Source organism: Pan troglodytes, chromosome 5 (genome assembly GCF_028858775.2).
Source record: "Pan troglodytes isolate AG18354 chromosome 5, NHGRI_mPanTro3-v2.0_pri, whole genome shotgun sequence".
NCBI lineage: Eukaryota > Metazoa > Chordata > Mammalia > Primates > Hominidae > Pan > Pan troglodytes.
Genome location: NC_072403.2, coordinates 128,362,619 through 128,383,165, shown reverse-complemented (window position 1 = coordinate 128,383,165; position 20,547 = coordinate 128,362,619). Strand labels below are relative to the sequence as shown.

General features: G+C 39.2%; 1 protein-coding gene across 2 annotated transcripts; it reads right to left on the bottom strand.

The window, feature by feature from the left end:
- Nucleotides 1–1,142: 1,142 nt before the first annotated feature.
- On the bottom strand, nt 1,143–17,802 carry CALHM6 (calcium homeostasis modulator family member 6). 2 transcript variants are annotated; one of them, XM_054686199.2, is made up of 3 exons: nt 16,962–17,704; nt 15,992–16,133; nt 1,143–1,575 (listed from the first exon to the last, which is right to left on the bottom strand). In XM_054686199.2, exons 1-3 carry the CDS (start codon nt 17,484–17,486, stop codon nt 1,469–1,471), a joined length of 774 nt encoding a protein of 257 aa, XP_054542174.1. In that variant the 5' UTR covers nt 17,487–17,704; the 3' UTR covers nt 1,143–1,468. The 2 variants fall into 2 exon arrangements, with proteins under 2 accessions (XP_054542174.1, XP_518707.1); XM_518707.7 differs by lacking the exon at nt 1,143–1,575 and having other exon boundaries at nt 15,645–16,133; nt 16,962–17,802.
- Between the last annotated feature and the right edge of the window lie 2,745 nt (nt 17,803–20,547).

Here is a 20,547-nt window from a genome sequence, read left to right as displayed (position 1 = left end):
ATTATACGTATGACAACCAAAGCACAGACAACAAATTTAAAAAATAGATAAATTGAACTATATTAGGATTTAAAACTTCTGTGCATCAAAGAGCACAATCAACAAAATAAAATGCAATCCACAGAATGGGAGAAAATATTTGCAAATCATATATCTGACAAGGAGTTTACATCCAAGATGTTAAGGAACTGAGACAACTCAACATAAAAAACCAAAATGATTAAAAAATAGGCAATGGACTTGAACAGACATTTTTCCAAAGATCTACAAATGGCCATTAAGCACATGAAAAGATGCTCAACATCACTAATGATTAGGGCAATGCACATCAAAACCACAATGAGAAAACAATTTACACACATTAGGGTTGCTATATCAAAACACCAAAAATAACAAGTGTTAGTGAGGATGTGGAGAAATCAAATTCTTGAGACTGTTGGTGGAAATATAAAGTGGTTCAGCTGCAATGAAAAACATTATACTGGTTCCTCAAAAACTTAAAAAGAATTGCCATAAGATCCAGAAATTTTGCTCTGCTAACATGTCTCACAAAATTGAAAGCAGAGTCTCAAAGAGATATTTGTATACCCACATTCATAGCGGCATTGTTTACAATCATCAAAATGTGGAAGCAACACAAGTGTCCTTCAATGGATGAATGGATAAACAAGATGTACACATACAATGAAATATTACTGTGCCTTAAAAAGGAAGGAAACTGACATGTGCTACAACATGGATGAATCTTGAGGATATTATGCTACGTAACACAAGGCAGTCACAAAAAGACAAATACTGTATGTTTCTACTTAAATGCAGTACCTAGAAGTAGTCAAATCTACAGAGACAGAAAGAATGGCAGTTTCCAGAGGTTGAGTAGAGTGTGGAGTGGGGAGCTATAATTTAATGAGTACACAATTTCAGTTTGCAAGATGAAAAGAGTTCTGGAGATAGACGTTGGTGATGGTTCCACAATAATGTGAATGTACTTAATACTACTGAAATGTACACTTAAAAATGGTTAAGATGATACGTTTCATGTTATGTGTATTTTACCACAATTAAAATTTTTTAATGAATCAAATGTCTACAAATAAAGGATTGATTAAACAAACAAAAAAGACATTTAAGGAGCATTTCAATTGTGCAATATATAAACTTTATTTAAATCCCAATTCAAACAAATACCTTTATGAGGTAAGCGGAACTTAAATTCTGGCAGGATATTTGATGATGTTAAGTAACTCAGGAATGGAAAACCAAACATTGTATGTTCTCACTCATAAATGGAGGCTGGCTGGGCGCGGTGGCTCACACCTGTAATCCCAGCACTTTGGGAGGCCAAGGTGGGAAGATCACCTGAGGTCAGGAGTTTGAGACCAGCCTGACCAACATGGTGAAACCCCATCTCTACTACAAATACAAAAATTAACCAGGCGTGGTGGCGGGCGCCTGTAATCCCAGCTATTCAGGAGGCTGAGGCAGGAGAATCGCTTGAACCCAGGAGGTAGACGTTGCGGTGAGCCAAGATCGTGCCATTGCACTCCAGGCTGGGCAACAAAAGCGTGATTTCATCTGAAAAAAAAAAAAAAGTGAGAGCTAAGCTATGAGGACGCAAAGGCATAAGAATGATACAATGGACTTTGGGCTCTCGGGGGAAAAGGTAGGAGAGGGGTGAGGGATAAAAGACTACACGTTGGGTACAGTGTACACTGCTTGGGTGATGGGTGCACCAAAATCTCAGAAATCACCACTAAAGAACTTATTCATATAACCAAAGAGCATCTGTTCCCCAAAAACCTATTGAAATAATAAAAAAAGTCACTTTCCTAAAAAAAAGGAAAAGAAAAAAAAGAAATCCTTGTTATTTCTTAGATATGATGGTGATATTGCAGTTTTTATATGGGTCCTTTCTTTAGAGATATATATTTGTGTGTGTACAGATGAAATGATGTATTTGGAATGTGCCTCAAAAATCTGGTAATGGAGGGAAGTGTGGGAACATAGATAAAATTGGCAATGAGTTGATAATTGTTGAAACTGGTTCATGGGTACATAGAACTTTATTGTCTTATTTTCTCACTTTTGTTTATTCTTGAAATTTTCCTCAATAAATACTATTTTTAAAATGTTAGTAATTGTCAAATCTTTGTTTATGGTGGTTCATTATACTACTCTATTTTTCTCTGTGTTTATATAGTAGTCATTATATAAAGTAAAAAAAAAGTCCTTCATCGGAATGATCCATCTGTACCTGATGGTATCACCAGTTTCTTTACTGCCTCTCCATGGTCTCTCCAGCTAATTATCCTCTGATGACAGATAAAGCCTTCTGTCACCTGCCCTCTGCCTTTCACTCCATCTCTTGCATCTGGTACTGGGTCAATGTTGAACTAGTTTGGTTCCTAAATACACAATACTGTTCATGCCTCTGTCCCTTTTCATATGCTGTTCCTTCTTCCTGAAATGCTCTTCCCCTTCTTTACACCTGGTAAACAACCCATCTTGCAAAAACCTCTTCAGTGTTCAAGTTCTCTAAAACCTTCCCATATCACCCTTCTACTCCTTAATTAACTTGTTAATGTATATCTTGCTTCATTCCATACATATCTGAGGCAGCTTCCAGGCAAATTACCACTCTACTATTTCTCTGACATGTACATTATATTAATCTTTGCACAAATCTCAAAGTGTTATAATTATTTCATTACAGGCTTTTCCTGCCCCCACTAAACTATAATTATGTAGTCAATATTTGATAAATATTTATTCAATCAAATTCGCTCCTGCTTTAAAATGATTTAAGTGGCATTGTGAATAGAAGCAACGGTTAAAACAAAGAAAATCTTAATAACTAGAATTTTTTTCATACTATCAATCAGTAGAAGAAAAATAATAACCACCACAGCTGCTTAAAGTGGTCACTAGAGGTTTAGTTTCACCTCAAACACTAACAGATTCTTGTCGAAGATCATATTATTATGACTCAGTCATAGGATTATTTTGAATCAGTTAAGAAAACATTGGAAGATCTTAAATGGAGATTAATGTCATGTAGATATGTGTCTTTCTGTATATGCAATGACCATATTTGGGGGACCCCTTGAAGAGAATTAGGCACTGCAAAAGATGTAAAACCAGTAACACTAGTAACATTTACCGATTTTTTCCATACATTTTGGTGACTATTTAAGTAATTATCTTGCTTCTCTTTTCTTTTTTAACTTACTTTTAAAAATGTATTCACGCAAACAGTTTAAAGATCCAGAAAAGAGTTAATCATTTGCCTATACCTCTCCTCCCCTCCCTGACCTCCACCACTTCCACATCTGCTGCCACTTCCTGCTTCATAACAGCAACTCTTTCTACACTTGTAACCAATTCTTTTGGTATTTGTTGCATTGTTGTACATAGCATGCTTATAGCCCTCTCTTGATTTTTCAGTTTGAGTCATTAGTTTTTTTTGTTTTTTGAGATGGAGTCTCGCTCTGTCACCCAGGCTGGAGAGCAGTGGCATGATCTTGGCTCACTGCAACCTCTGACTCCCTGGTTCAAGCGATTCTCCTGCCTCAGCCTCCTGAGTAGCTGGGATTACAGGCACGCGCCACCATGCCCAGCTAATTTTTGTATTTTTGGTAGAGATGGGGTTTCACCATGTTGGCCAGGATGGTCTCAATCTCCTGACCTTGTGATCCGCCCGCCTCGGCCTCCCAAAGTGATGGGATTAAAGGCGTGAGCCACTGCGCCTGGCTGAGCCATTAGTTTTTATAATACTTCCGCATAAGAAAGATGAGGCTTTCTCACACACAACCTCCACCTCAACCACACACATACGGAAAAATCCTGCTACTACAGCAGGCTCTGAAAACATATCTCATCACTTTCAGTTTTTTCTATTCATTACGAGTTACTCAGTCCAGCACACATCAAGGGAGGGAATTAATCTCTATCTTTATAGGAAGGAGTTTCAAAGAATTTGTGGGCATGTTTAAAAATGACCACAATCTATCTAAAAGACGTCTCAGTGATTTTTCCAGTAAAACATTAAGTAAAACATAGTTTTATTAAAATTTTAACTTTTTTCCTCTCTAACTCTTGAGATATAGGGCTAATTGTATTACAGAGGAAATTTTGCCATCATTTTGCCTGATGTTACCATCAGGTAGTGTGCTTTCCTTTCACCATCAGCTTAAGGATTTCCTTCTCCTGTATCTTGCATGGGGCCCCTTGTTTCCTTGATCCCATTACTTCCCCTTCTTGGTGTACTCACTTTTCCAAAAGAGTGCATACTTTACCAACTTCCTGATAAAGAGTGAATAGGAAATAAAGTTTGTAAGCATATGATCATCCAGCTTCCAATTGTTTTTCAGAATTTCCATGCCATTTGATTCTTTATCCTTGCTCTGTTCTTTCTCTCTGGAAAACTTTAGGATTTTCTCCATATCCTCAGTGTTCCAAAATTGCACCATGATGCATCTCAATGTGCCTGTATGCTTCCTCTGTAATGATTAACTAATGGAATTCTTCAATCTAGAAATCCATGCTCCTCCATTTGAATTATTTCTTTGATAATTTCTTATCCTATTCTCTCCATTTTCCCTGTTTCCTCCTGGAATCTTACTAGTAGAATGTTAGATCTCCTAGACTGGGCTTCTAATTTTCTTTACTTTTGTTTCTTTTCTATCTCTTCATCTTAATCCTTTACTTCCTGAGAGATTTCCTCAATTATATCTTCCAGACCTTCTATTACATTTGTAATTTCTATCATGCTGTTAATTTCCAAGAATTACTGCATTTTCTAAGCGTTTTAAAATAACATTCTACTCTTACTTTTTACATATAATGTCTGTTCTTATAACTCTAAAATCACTAATGGTAGTTTTAAAAATTTTTTCTTTAAAATGCATAGTTTCTGTTTCCTCCAAGTAATTGTCTTTCTGTTTGTTTTGGTCTCTGCCTTTCATACTTTTCTGAAATCTCTGGAGCTCCTTGGCTATCCACTTATATTGCATAAAATGTAAACTTTGATGGAGCTTGTAGATTATGGGCTTCCACATAGGATAAATTGGGCAATTTAAATGTGAATTTCAAAATGTGTCATTTTTTTGAAGTCACTTTTTTGGGGGCAGTCAAATTTCTGAGAAGACTCATCAGAAATGAGTCTTCTGATCCCTTTCCTGGAGAATATAGGCTTAATTTCAGCATTCTGCAAGCCAGGTGGGAAAGAGAATTGGGGAAATAAAATTTCAATATGTACATTTTAACTTAATTTCCATTTGTTCAGTATAGTGTCCCTGCCTTCAGTTATACCTATTATCTCTCAGTCCAGAAATATTTTTGAAAAACTATATCTAGAGCTTAAAGCTCCCATCTTCTGCTAGGGTAGGGAGAAGCAGTTGTTTGGCTGCATGGAACGGGACAGATATCTGAGGGACAATTTTCCTTAAAAAGGTTTTCAATCAATTCTGCTTTTAACTCCACCTCCAGCCCCATATCTAGAGGTGAATGGTGCTGCTAATTCCTGAGAATTTTACAGATTCCATGGTGTAAATCATATTGCTTATTTTTTTCCACTTCTGGCTTAGGTTTCAGATTTTTTTTCCTCGGGTCTATTAGACCAATTATCAGTTACCATCTATGTTTTTTGTTTGTTTGTTTTTTGTTTTTGTTTTTGTTTTGAGACAGGTCTCACTCCCGTCGCCCCGGCTGGAGTGCAGTGGGAAGATCACAACCTATTGCAGTCTCAACTTCTCAGGCTCAGGTGATTCTCCCAACCTGGACCCCCCCGTAGCTGGGACTAGAGGTGCGCCCCATCATGCCTGGCTAATTTTTGTAGTTTTAGTAAGACAGGGTTTCACCATGTTGGCTGGGCTAATCTCGAACTTCTGGGTTCAGGCAATCCACCCACCTTGGCTTCCCAAAGTGCTGGGATTTGTGTGAGCCACGGGACCCGGCCACCATCTACTTTCTAGCTCTCCAAAATTGTGTTTGTTTTTGTTCCCCTTCTTGTTCTCTGCTTGCTTTATGCCATTGAAAAAGATCCCTTTACTTTTTTTTTTATTGTGGTAAAATGTATACTTTCAAATCAACAATTTTGAACAGAAGTACCTTTTCCAAATATTAGTCATTGCCAATGATCATATTTACCAAGCACTATTTTTAATAAGTCTAAATTGTTAAATCTCAAATCGGAGGGGAAATATAGAGGATATGGAATAAAGGTGTAGATTTTTTCCCTTTCTTTCTTTTTTTTTTTTTTTTGGAGACATAGTCTCACTCTGTCGCCCAGGCTGGAGTGCAGTGGCCTGATCTTGGCTCACTGCAACCTCTGTCTCCCGGGTTCAAGCGATTCTCCTACCTCAGCCTCCCATGTAGCTGGGACTACAGGCACCTGCCACCATGCCCGGCTGATTTTTGTATTTTTAGTAGAGACAGGTTTTCAGCATGTTGGCCAGGCTGGTCTTGAACTCCTGACCTTGTGATCCGCCCACCTTGGCCTCCCAAAGTGCTGGGATTGCAGGTGTGAATCACGGCGCCTGGCCTGGTGTAGATTTTAAGAAAATAAAACTGACAATTTTAAAAAGTGAGCTTTACCATACATCTGCAGGGAAAGTTAGGCAGCTTCTAGCTGGGATAAATGTGCTTGGCAGCCTGGAAAGACTGTGGAATTCTGTTGGTATGAACAGTGGCAAGCAGACTTAAAAGTTAAGGAATGTGGACTTGTTAAAGTTAGTCCTCTTAGATTATATATGAATTGAATAGGAACAGTTATTTCATCAAGAAATATTGAGCAGAGCTGGAAGTAGAGAAAGAAGTTAGGACTGTTTGATTTTTAAGAGGAAAAACATCTGTTTTTGATTTTATGCGCTGCCCTCTCTCCAAGTGCTTTTAAGTATCTTTAAAGACGCCTAGATGCAAGACGATCTAGTCTCCATGAAATAAACCATGTCTTAAGGAATCCCCTATGCATCCATCTACTTGCTTGGCCATTGAAATAAGTTGCCCTACAACTTGACCATATCTCAGATACAAGTTTATTTAAGTTGCCTTTTTTGAATTAGACTATGTGATTTAAGAATATCGTGAAGTAAATTAAACAACTGTTGGTGGCCATCTGCCTCTGATTATCTGAGGTACAATTTTCCAAACTGTGTGTTCTGGGAAACATCAATAACCCGTAAGTTGGTGAATACTATATGGAAAAAAAACCTGTTTTTGTTTTTTAAATTTTCTTGCTTTACTATATATAAGAAAAATATGAAATATATTTATATAATTTTATAGTGCTGTATATAATCTGCCTTTATGAAATGGAATGCCATACAAAAAAGACCAACAAATAACATTAGCAATCACCTGATTTATGAACACATGGATTTATGAACACTCTAACATGGTTTTGAGGTCTAGGAATGATAATGTATTTACCAAAATGCCACGTCTGGTTTCAGATTTATTGTCTATGGTTATATATCGTGTGTCTCAAAATTTCAAGAAATATTTGCAATACTTAAAAATGTTTTTCTTCTTAAAATAAAACATTTAATTTTCTCACGTTTTTATCAGTTTTGTCGCTATTTTGTGGGAGTTACAAACAGATTTTTAAAAATCTTCAGAAGTTATAAAATCATGCTGGAAAGAGGAAACATACAGTTTTATCATAATACAACAAGGTTTATGGTCAAGTGTTATAGTAAGTTTGAGAGGTGAAGTCACAGGATTCAGAGGAGAAAGTTACTGTGGACTGATATAGTTGGGGCACACTCTGATGAGGAAGTATGATTTGAAATAGGACTTGGAAAATAGTGACAGCTGGAAGATTGTCCTTCTCAGTCTCTCACACTCTCACATGTCTTGCCATATGCCAAGATTGCAAAGCTCTGACTGCTTTTTACCCAGGCCATGTCTTAGAGTTCTGTTTGCAGCAAGCAACTTAAAGAGATGAAGTAAAGTCTCCTTTTTGGAAAAAGAGCAGGTTTGATTATTAGTTCCTATAAAATGGCAGTTCCCCAAGCTCACTGTTCTCTCCAGTAATGCAACCTGCTGTGTGAGCAAATATCCATCTTAGCCATCTCTGTTGCCCCTGTAGGGCTTAGGGAAAAGGGGTATCATGCAAACATGATACTCATGCTGTTTGTGCTGTTGTGATTAATACAATTTTTGTCGCTGGGCTAGACATTTCATCTCTTCTGCCAATTTTCATGATACAGTAATAGACTATTAGCTTGTAAATAGGGTAAAATAAAATCCCAGACCTGACACTGGGGTAATGAGAGATTAGTATGTTTTAGAAAGCACTGTTCAGTAGGAATGTAATGGAAGGGACCTTCATTGGGGGCTCTGGGTAGCCAGCAAGTTTATGAGGTTAGACTTTCAGTAGATTTGACTTTTCAGCCCTGATTATTGGAATCTAACTCATTCTCAAGCCTTAGCTAAAATATTTCCTCTTTAATGAAATTTATGTGAATATTCCTAGGCAGATCTGTATTCTGAAAACACTTTGCTTATTCCTTTATTATAGTTTAGTTTTTTATTCCAATTATGGCTAATTGTTTACGTATTTGCCTACTGATTTTTTGAGAGTAGAAGTAACATCTTATTTCTCTTCTTTTCTCTGATCCCTTTAGCCTACTGCCTTATAATAATAGTAAATTTTGTTTATTGAGCATTTTCTAGGCATTATCTCATTTAATCCTCACAAAATCATCTGGGTAAATAATATGATTATTCCACATTTTACAAACGCTGAAACTGAGATTTGGAGAGGCATTTGAAGTCACATCCTTAGTAGAGGCCAAGCCATAAACCCAGTGTTATCTGCCTCTAGTGTCTGAGCTCTGAATGATGGGATTATAAAGATTCCCACAAACAGTATCCTCTCTCAATACAATCAGCTCTCCATATCCATGGATTCAACCAACTAACTATAGGTCAAAAGTATTTGGAAAAAAATTTCGATAGTTGCAACTGTACTGAACATATACAAACTTTTTTCTTGTCATTATTCCCTAAACAATAGAGTATAACAACTATTACATAGCATTTTCACTGTAGTAGGTATTAAGAATAATCTAAAGATGATTTAAAATACATAGGAGGATGTGCATAGGTTATATACAAATGCTACACTATTTCATAGAAGGGACTTGAGTATCCATGGATTTGGTATCCATGGAGGGTCCAGGAACCAATCCCCCACAGATACTGAGGGATATTTCTTGAATGGTTGAAAGTAAGTATATTAAGGAGTAGATGGTGACCCTGAGGGCATTAGTTAAATAGGGCCCAAAACTTGACAAGGAGGGTCACTGAAAAGTGAGTTGCAGAGTTTTAAAAGCAAACTGTGACTACTGAATATACAAGTTCATTTCTCACTGTTATCAATAATTTTATCAAACCAAGTTTCTCATGTAATATTCTCCTAGCAAAACAAACTATAAAAAAATGTACTTAAAGTACCATAAGGAAACTCATGCACAACACGCATGCATGCCCACTTACCATCTGACTTTAATTCCACAGTAACACATGCTATTTGGTCTTAGGTATCTTTCCTTAGCTCAAGGGTTATGGTTACCTACATTCTAAAAGGGAGCATCACTTCTTGTCTTTTAAGTCAGTATGTTCTTATCTTCTGTTGATTATCCCAGAAAGTCCAATGGTCAGCTTCAGTCATCAGATCATTTAGGTGTTGTAGGGCAGGGGTCCCTAACCCCTGGGCCATGGGTTGGTATCGGTCAATGGCCTGTTAGGAACTGGGCCACACAGCAGGAGGTGAGTGACAAGCGAGCAAGTGAAGTTTCATCTGTATTTACAGCTGCTGCCCATTACTTGGATTACTGCCTGAGCTCCACCTCCTGTTAGATCGGCAGCATCCAGTGAGGGATCTAAGTTGCATGCTCCTTATGCGAATCTAATGCCTGATGATCTGTCATTGTCTCCCCTTACCCCCAGATGGGACCATCTAGTTGCAGGAAAACAAGCTCAGGGTTCCCACTGATTCTACATTATGGTGAGTTGTATAATTATTTCATTATTACAATGTAATAATAATAGAAATAAAGTGCACAAAAAATGTAATGCACTTGAATCGTCCTGAAACCACCCACCCCCACCCCTGTCTGTGGAAAAATTGTCTTCCAAGAAACCAGTCTCTAGTGCCAAAAAGGTTGGGGACTGCTGTTGTAGGGAATGTGTGAGGTAGTTGTTCAGCTCATTCAGAATAAAAGCCAGAGTGCTTACAGTGGTCCAAAGGCTTACATAATCTGTCCCCAACCCCTTTATCTCTCTGACTTCATGGCCTATTTCTGTCTCCTAATTCGCCATTCTCAGACCATCTTGATTAACCCTTCATCCCTTCAATTTTTGCTCAAAGGTCGCTTTTCATGAGGGCAACAGCTCTCCAATCTCCAGCCTTTCTAATGCTCCTTGGGGTGCTCTCCGTTTTCTTTTTTTCATAGTATTAATCTTCTCCTTACATACCCAATTATTTATTTATTATTATTATTATTATTTATTGTGTCTGCTCTTTTTCCTCCGCTTCCCCCTAGGACGTAAGCTCCATGAGGACAGAGCTTTGGTTTTGCTTCATTGACATATGCTAGAACATGCCCAGAATGTATCAGACACTCAATAAATATTTGTTGGTTTAAGTGAATGAAATAATAATGAAATCCTATGAATCAATAAGGAAAAGACAGACAAACTAAATATAGAAAATGGGCAAAAGGTTTGAACAGGCATTTCATAAAAAAGGATATCCAAATGGCTAGAAAAGAGATGTATAGATGCCTAAAGTCTGCAATGATTAGGGAAATGTCAGTTGAAACCACAATGAGAGATACCATTACATATTCCCCTGACAAAAAGTAAATAACTAGAAATACCAAATGTTGCAGAAGTGAGAAGCAATGAGAATTCTTATAGTAGTATAAATGGATACAATCCTTTATATTTGACATGATATAACAAACTGGAATATGTGCATACTCTCATGCTACCACTTATTCCCAGAAATGCACTCCGAAGAAACACTTGCTCGTGTTTATCAGAGTACAAGTCCATGAATGTTCATACCAGCAGTGCTGATAAGAGCCAGAACTGGGAACAACCCAAATGTCCATCAGCAGTTCAATGGACTACATTATAGTATATTTGAACAATAAAATACCACACAGCAATCAAAATAAATAAATTGTCCTAGACATAATATGGATTAATCTCTTAAAAACAAAAAGAATATCACAAAACAATTATTACAGCACGATTGTATTCATTTAAAGTTCAAAAACCAGCAAAACTAAGCATGGATAGTTTAGGAATGCACATTTAAGTGGTAAAACATTAGCAAAAAGAAAGAAATGATCACTTCTCACTTCTAGGTGGAAAGAGTTGGAAGTGTGAAAGGATGTATGAGGCAGGGGTTTCTGGGGTGCTGGAAATGTACATTTCCTTCCACTCTTCGGTGGTTACATAGATGTTTGCTTTGTAATAATTATTAAATTGTACATAAATGTTTCATATACTCTTCTCTGTAATTTATTTCTCATAATTTTTAAAATGGCAATAAATTGCTGGATCTTGTAGGATATTCCTTTCATTTGGAACTTCTTAATGTTCTAGTCCTTGTGGCAAACCATCTTGAAAGAATATACCCTTTTTTGATTTGGATCTTTTTAAAAATCATTTTATGTATGTATGTATTTATTTATTTAGAGACATGTCTTGCTCTACCACCCAGGCTGGAGTACAGTGGCACAATAATAGCTCACTGCTACCTCAAACTCATAGGCTCAAGTGATCCACCCACTACAGCCTCCAGGGTAGCTGGTACTACAGGTGCACAGCACCACACCCAGATAATTTTTTTTTTTTTTTTGGAGAGATAAGATCTTGCTATGTTTCTCAGGCTGGTCTCAGAACTTCTGGTCTCAAGCAATTCTCCTGCCTTAGCTTCCCAGAGTGCTGGGATTACAGGCATGAGCCACTGTGCCAGCCCTGATTTCAGTCTTTTTCACTGGATAAGAATATAATATGATCAATTCCACAGTCCTTACATTGCAATTTACAAGAGATATTTCATAAGTATGTAATGAAGAGGAAGGGACAAAATTAAGTCAACTAAAGGCTTTGCTTTTGGGGTAGGCTTAGTGTGAGGTGTGCTAAACACTCAGTGGGAGTGCGCTGCTGTCAAAATAGGCCCTGGCTGCTGCTGCTGGGGCTGACTCAGAGAGGGAGGGTTTCTCCATCTTTTGTCTTGGGAAGAATAATTTATTGTAGGCCACCTGGTAGATAAGATGCAGGATGTTGTGAAATTTAGAGTTCCAAGATGTTTTTCAGCCAGAGACATTTGAGTATTTGGCTAATTCTATTTTCAGATACTCCCCTTAGGACTTGCTTCTTTAGTCAGTTCATTGAGCATTGATATTTCTAGCCATGGCTTTGGATAAAGCAAGGAGACCATTCTTAATCTTATGCCTTGTTATTATCTTGCCAGTACTCGATACAATGTAGAATCATCTCTTATAACAATGTGGTTGTTTTTCAGCAAATATTAATAGCAGATTCTGCATCTGAATCTCTTTAAAGTTTACGTGTTCAGGATAGCATAAAGCTGGGGGGTGATGATGAAGAATCATTTGGTAAACCAGCAAATAAATACATACTGAGTGTAGAAATGCTTCTTTAGCCAATGATGCAGCCTGTTTGGGCCAGGCCCAGAGGAGTGGTGACTTCTGCCAAATAGCAGTGACCTTGTTCCCACCAAGAAATAACTTACTGTGTCTCAGTCTCACCATGTTTATTCAAAGTGGTCTTTCCTATTAGTAGTTGCTGAGTTTCAAGATAAAACGTCAAATATTGAGGGTCACTAAGGAGATCTGTATCTCTTATGCCCACAAAGTCACATGGGCTAGGAAGGGAAAAATCTGACCCAGTAATAAAAACATCCAGTGGCCACATTAAACTACATCATCTAGGGAGGATCCGTACCCTACCTTTGGTTTTGCCTTTATTGACATGTAACTTTGGATTAATAATGTAACCTCTTTAACTTTCGATTCCCATTTGTAAATGTGAGTGAGGTGTTTCACGGGTAACCTGGAAACTTGTTAAAATGAAATGAAATAAAAGATGCAAAACTGCTTTTTTGACTGTAAAACTCTACACCAGGGTAAGGTTACTTTTTAAAAATTTCCAATTATACATTTAATATTTATTATTCATTACAACAACTCCAAAGATCAAAAGTGCATGAAATTAAAAAAAGTTCCTGCACCAATCTTAGTCCTCAGAAGGGACCACATTTGATAATTTAGTGCTTACCTTTCTACACTTTATGAATGTGTGTGCATGTGTGTGGGGGCTGGTCGGTGGGGTTAACAAAAAAGGGATAATATCCTACTAACCAGTAAAATACTAAGTAGCAATTTTTTAAATGAGGTAAATTGTCAGATACTGACATGGAATAATTATACTTCATGTGTAAAAGTTACAGAACAACACTTATGATAGAGTTTATGCAGACACAGAGTTTATACATGGCTACTTCTGAGAAGAATATATTGCAAAGGAATGAGGTAATTTTATTTTACTTCTCACCATTCTCTACCATTACAATTATTTTCTTAAGCGTATATATTTTCACAATAATTATTAAAGACTGTGCAAGAGGAGGTGGAGCATAAATCAACACAATGGAGACAATATGATACTACTGAAGATGCAAGTATAAGTGATAGAACATAAAAAAAGTTTTGAAAGGAAAGAATATACAAAAAGATATTGGAGGCTGGGCGCAGTGGCTCACATCTGTAATCCCAGCACTTTGAGGCTGAGGCAAGCAGATTGCTTGAGCCCAGGAGTTCGAGACCAGCCTGGGCAACATGGTGAAACCCCATTTCTACAAAAAGTACAAAAATTAGCTGGGCATGGTGGCACATGCCTGTGGTCCCAGTTACTCAGGAGGCTGGGGTGGGAGGATCACTTGAGTCAGGCAGGCAGAGTTTGCGGTGAGCCAAGATCTTGCCACTACACTCCAGCCTGGGTGACAGAGTGAGATCCTGTCTCAGACGAAAAAGGAAGAAGCAATTGGAAAATGAAATAAAGGAAGTAAAAATGAAACTAGGTATGATATGATTTTCAAAGCATTCTTTTAGGGAATGAAAAAAAGCTGATCACGCTGTTTCTGCTGCCAACTTTCTTGTTACGCATGACTCTCAACAACAGGATATTCTGCCCTGTAGGTTAGTTCTTTTTAACGGCCTTATGCAGAAAAAGGTAAACAGAAATCAGCATAAGCTTTTGCCAAAAGAGGAAGACGGGCTAAATATGACCAGTGCTCAATTATTTTATAGTTTAAAGTTTTTATATCTCATATTTTAAAATTCAGAAAACAGCCACAAATTTGGGGAATGAGCAGGAATGACAAGCTAATGGAAGGCAAGGATCGCTGAAAAGTCCCGGCATTATAAAGTTACAGAATTTTATCCGTAGATATAATTGCTCTCACCGTCTTTAGAGACTTTCTATCAACAAATCCTGCCACGTCTGTGTACAAAGTCTACCTTGAATCTGTCTACTTTTTCCATTTTGGTCCCCATCCACTCAGTTCAAGTTCACTCCCACCTATTTCCACTGTAGTGGCCTCCTGATTAGTCTCTCTCCTTCTACCCTGGCTCTCCTGCTTCCCATGTCATTCCTTTTCTCTCAAGGAAAGCAAACCATCTTCCTAAAATGCTCGTATGATGAAAACCAAAATCCTTCTCATGGTTTCCAGGCACTGCACACTCAGTCCCTTGCTCATTTTTTTCAGTCGCCTTTCAGGTTTCCAACTCTGCTAACATCTTTTTCTCCGTAGTCTTTGCACATACTGTTCCTTCAGTAGGACTGAAATGCTCCTTCTTGCTACCCTACAGGATTCAGTTTTTAAAAAGCTTCCCCAAATCCCTTCTCCCCTAATCTAAATCAGGTCACAATTTGCACTTATTTGTTTGGTATTGGTTTTATCTGACTTCCCAACTCTGTTGAAGCTGTGTAACAACTACTTGGAGGCTCATAAAACTATCCTCTCTACTTTTGTGTTTATTTTATATTTACCATAACATATAAGCTTTAACACTTTTCCTCTGATCCTATAAACTAAAAACAACACTTGTTGCCTGCAATTCTCTTAACTACTTTTTCAAATTTCGTATTTTACAAAGTTTATTTTCCTTTTCATGATCAATTTATTATTGTAACCCTATTAGAGTCATAAAATGCTCTAATTTTTGAATGACCACAGCAGGCTCGACTAGAAGCCCAATGTGCCATCAATTGTGCTATAGAACCAGCTAGAATGCCGTAATTTTAAAGTTCCTAACAAGATGTTGTGGGCAAGAAAATGAACTTGAAATTAACATCAGATAACCTAACAGAAATGTCTGAAGTTCAATTGTTCTGCCACTGTTTTTGCTCCAAAAGTCTTTTATTTGAAAAGGACTCTAGAACAAGGATATAAGACTTCTTTTAGTTCTAGCTTTTACTTTGGATGAATCACTTTCTTTTTTTGTTTGTTTTAAATAATATTATAAAGAGGTTAAGCTCTATATTTTAATTTCAGATATAAAATTCCACAATTTGAAAGAAAAAAAGCACTCAAAAAATACCAATGTTTATTTTTTAATAAAGCAATAATTCAAAACAATTTTTTTTTCTACTCATTCAAAAGGTCATAACCCAGGAGTGCTGTTTATACCAGATGAATCTACAAAGCCAAGAACAGGAATCACCGTATCTCCTTCAGTAGACCTGATACTGTGAGTCTTCTCTTTTCTGTTGACATATTTGTGCAACATGCTGTAGTACTGGCCCTTCGGATTGAAAGTATACAGTGATGAAATTTGCTGCCACTCTTTCACGCTTGGAGTGTTATATTCTTTTGGATGCGAGCCCTCAAAGAAACATTTAATATTCTCTTTTGCCAATTCAGTTGCATGCTCTGTGGCTTTACCTTTAAGGATCTGCTGCTCCTGTTCCAAATAGATTTTCCAGAATTTCAGCTGCAGAAAACTAACTGGAGATAGGCATCGGGTGACAGATGTAAAAATCAGAAGAATGATGATAACAACTGCTATCAAGATCCAGCCCAACACCTTAAGAAAACACAACAAAATAGTAATTTAGTTACTTGGTTTTTTACAAGAAATTTAAAAATCCTCAGATAAAGTTTCAACTACTCCCCAGTTATGATGATGAACAAGCAACAGTTTTAGGTCTTAATTCCTTAAGAGTAAGGTGTCGCAGTAACCTCCCTAGCCCCCCAGTACAACTTCTTGCTTGGAAAGTCAACTGTAGTCCAAGTTATGCACTATGATTCTGCCCAGGGAGGAGCCCATACCATTCCCTTAGAACTCAAAATGTGGAATTTCTGCAAATCCTGGGAAAGAAGTGTTCATTTTAAAGAACCTCTGAGCTTTCTAAGTCCAGTGGTGGCTTTAGAGACAGACAAACCCATTTTATTGTATAGACCCCTTTAATTGTAACAATTCTGCTTCTATTGGCTGGGCAAACAACTTTACTTAGACTCAGTGAAGTCACTATATAGTGGAGATACGAAACTATTACTTGTAATGGCAAAACCGCAATTTTGCACCCAACAGAGCTGTTGTGAGACGTAAAAATAATGCAGGAGGTCAAGGGCCTAGCGCAGTATCTGGCACAAGAGTAGGTGTGCCCACTCTCACTCCCACTTTCCACGATTCATGTACAGTGCCAGATACTACGGGAATGCGTTTTTCTACTTTTCATTCGTTTTATTCAGATATTCGCTTGACGGCAAATTAGATGCAAGGAGCCATTCTAGATTTTCTTAGGGTACTGTATATCTGGAGAAAAGTCACCGATTTTTCCCTCACCCCAGCGGCCCTGAGAAAGCTCGGCCCCTCGGCTCCTCCCAAACGCCCCCAGCGCCAGCGGCAGACCTGCGACTGAGCCTTCAGATCCTTCAGGAGGTCCTGCACGTCCGACGCCTTGGCCTGGTTGCACGGCACCAGCGGCAGCTCCGCTGCGCAGCTGCGGTCGCGGCCGAGGCACAGGCGCTGCGCGAAGGCCGCGCTCCCGGTGGCCGCGCACTCGTAAAAGGCGCCCCCGAGCAGCGCCACGGCCACCCAGGTGAGGGGCGCGAGCGCGGCGGCCGCGCTGATTTGCGCGCACACCAGGGAGCCGCGCAGCGCCGATCCGCAGCTCGCGCGGGCGCTGGAGCAGCATCCGGTGAGCAGGCGCCACGTGCGTGCGCTCAGCACGTAGCCCAGGAGGAAGAGCGCGAGCGCCGGCACCAGCAAGAAGACCAGGCCGTAGGGCAGGTTCCAGGCGGCGCTGCACGGGCACTGGAATGCCACGGCGGAGAAGATGCGCTCCCCGCCCGCCGTCAGCAGGGTCACCAAGCCGTAGCCCAAGGCGCTGTGGTGCTTGACGTGCAGGTCCAGCACCGCCCGAAACTTCTCCATGAGCCTCGTCCCCCGGGGCGTCGCGCACAGGCCCAGATCCTTCTGCCTCTTCGTTGTCCTGCTTGTCAAATGGTTTTGGTGGGATGGGGACCGGGGCTTTCCACTCTGCGAGAAGCAGCTTTTTTTTTTTTTTTTTTAAGGGAAGAGGGCTTCTCAGACCTTCCTAAAGTTTCACTTTCTCATTTCAGCCACACCACCTCTGGTTAACAAACAGAACCAGGCAAGCAAACACCCCCAGGACCTTGACCTCTCTGGCAACCACCCCATTCCAAAGGCAGAGGCACCAGTTATCTTCCTCCCCCAATTCAGGAACTCTGACAGAAGATTGACCTTGTTCCTTTATTACCACCAACCTGACAACGAACCAGGAAACTAACCTTCTTGACCCACGGCCGCCAGTTGGAAAAACTGGGAAATACCAGATTTTCCTCTATTGCAGCCACCCTAGTTACTAAGCCAGATCACAGTAAAACCAAATAATTATCAAAAAACTGATTACTTACGGGAAACATTATTCAAGGACAAATTTCTGGTTCCTCTTCCATAAGCTAAATCAGCAAAGTCCAGCTCAAGTTCTGGTACTTCTATGATGTGCGGCACCCTTTCTGTCTCCCTACCGGACAGAGCCACCAGCCTAGTTCACACTGACTCTTCTCTCCTCTGCCTGATCTCCTTCAGGACATTAGACCAAATATACTGTATTGATTTACTCATCAATACAATGTTCTTTTCTTTCAGATATGTCATAACACTGTCAATGCCTGGAGGAGGGTAAAATTCTGACTCTGACCACCAAGCTGATCTGCACAGAAGGGGATACATGATTATTCAAAGAATGCTAGTTGAACCCAAAATTTCGAACTGCAGCTACATCTATCTAATGTTGTTTCCTCCACCTTCAGTTTTCTCAAGCAGCGTTGTTCTGACACAAACACTGTAACCACTTTTGTGATATTGAGCCTTACTCTGTGTGACTCCAGAGTGAGCTGAGGTGTGCTTGAAAGAACATGGGCTTTGAAGTTAAGTGCATCTTGTCTGTGGTGTGTTTAACAAGTATGCCCCTCTGAGACACAGCATCCTTATTTGTAAAAGAAGGATAATAGTGCCCACTTTTCAAGATTAATGACATGAGTAGATTGAGTAGCATATGTAAAGTGCCTTTACATATAGGGTATGTCTGTTAAATGAATGATCGGTGTGAGAGTTTTCCCCTTAAAATGCAATTTGGGGAATAGACAACAAATAATTACATTGTACATAACTTAAGAATCTTGATGAATACTGAATTTTGAATTTTAAACGAGGATCAATTGAGTGGATAGTATTAAGTGACTCAATGACTCTGCTACCTTAAGAGAATTGGTGTACACCTTAGCTGTCTGCTTCACCACAAGGAGAGTATCTGGATATGGAGCTTGGGTGGGCGGTTCACAATGAAATGGTTCTTATTGGTGCCCATCCACTAGGCTTGCCTTATTTTATCTGGAAAGAATAGGTAGCCCATGGAACCAAGTGAATTTTTAGAGAATGGACAAGAAATGTATTATTCTTTTCTTAGTCCAACTTGCCTTCTTAACTACTCCCTCTCCAACACCACCAGCAGGGTGCCTAGCGTAGTGCCAAAAGCTGTCATTCCATAGTGATGTGGTAAATAGACATCTTTTTTCTGTGTGTTTAGAGGCCAACCCCAGATGAGGGTCTTCATGGTCATGCAGGAAAGTTGGGGCCCTCTTCTCTGAGATTAGACGAGATACTGCTAGGCTTCCTGTCAACTTGCAGCAAAGTTGCGTGTTTGAAGCGAATCACTTCTGCTCTGACTGTTATCTTTGTAATTTGTCATCTCCCAAGATAAATTTCTTCCCTTGTGCCTTGAGTAACTCTCCTCTTACTGCTGGATTCTTCTTCACCTCTACCATAATACTCTAAGATGTGTCCTTTCTCCTCCACCCTTTCCCATATTCCATCATGCAGAAACATCACTATATCCACAACCTTTGTGCAGATGGCTTTATCCAAATCTCCCCTAACCGAAACCTAATAAAAATGCATCCTTCTGTCTTCTTGAGTGAGATTAATTTATTCTCCCACATCTCTCAAACCAAGAGGGATGGCTGGCATTTTCCTGGTTACCTGCTGATAGCCATACCAGGGTTTTACCACTGTGCTGTAATAGTTTATCATCCACTGAGGCTCAATCTAATCAGCACCATCTCCTCCTTCACCTCATTCCTATGGTCTGTTTTCATTCCCTTCATTTTTTAAGACTCTAATGAAGTCCATCACCTTCTCTTCCCTGGCTTCTGTTATTTAGTCAAGGATTTGTTTGAAATATGTTTACTTACAGAAACTTTTATCTATCAGCCCCCTTCCCCAACTAGATTAATTCGTTAACCAGTTATTAATTAGTTCATTTGTTCATTCAGTCATTCATTTAAATGTTTAATAAATACTCAGAATATGTCAAGTACCTATCAAAAGTGCCTGGTATTGCTGGATACAACAAGGAAGAAGACACAGGTATCCTGCCGTCTTTGAACTTATAGTAGAGATGATATAGGAAATGGAGAGGAGAGGTCCTAAAGATTATGCACAGGATAAATTGGAATTAGAGAGTGTCCTGAAAGAGCCTCTATGAGAAACTGACATTTAATCTGAATGAGTCTGGAGTACAAAGGAGCTTGGTTAGAAAGAAGGCCAGAGTGATGGGAGCATTGAGAATGACAGGCAAGTTGGCACATCATGAGGCCAAAGCTGCAAGTGGAAGGTCAGGTTTAGGTGCTTCACAGACCAGAATATGTAGTCTGCAATTCTGCCTCTGAAACTTATCACAGACTGAGCTGCATCCTGACATATTGTCTTGTCAGCTTGTGTCTCTAAACACCACCTCCTGGGTTTGCTACTTCTGTGCTCTCCCAAACCCAAATCTCCCAGATGCAATGATCATTCAGAACTTAGTACAGGTTTCTATAATTGAGAGTCCAGGTTTTGCCTGCCAGCCTGAATGTTTCCCCAGCACTTGGTCTTGAGTCTAGTACCCTGCCATCCACTCCCACCACCACTG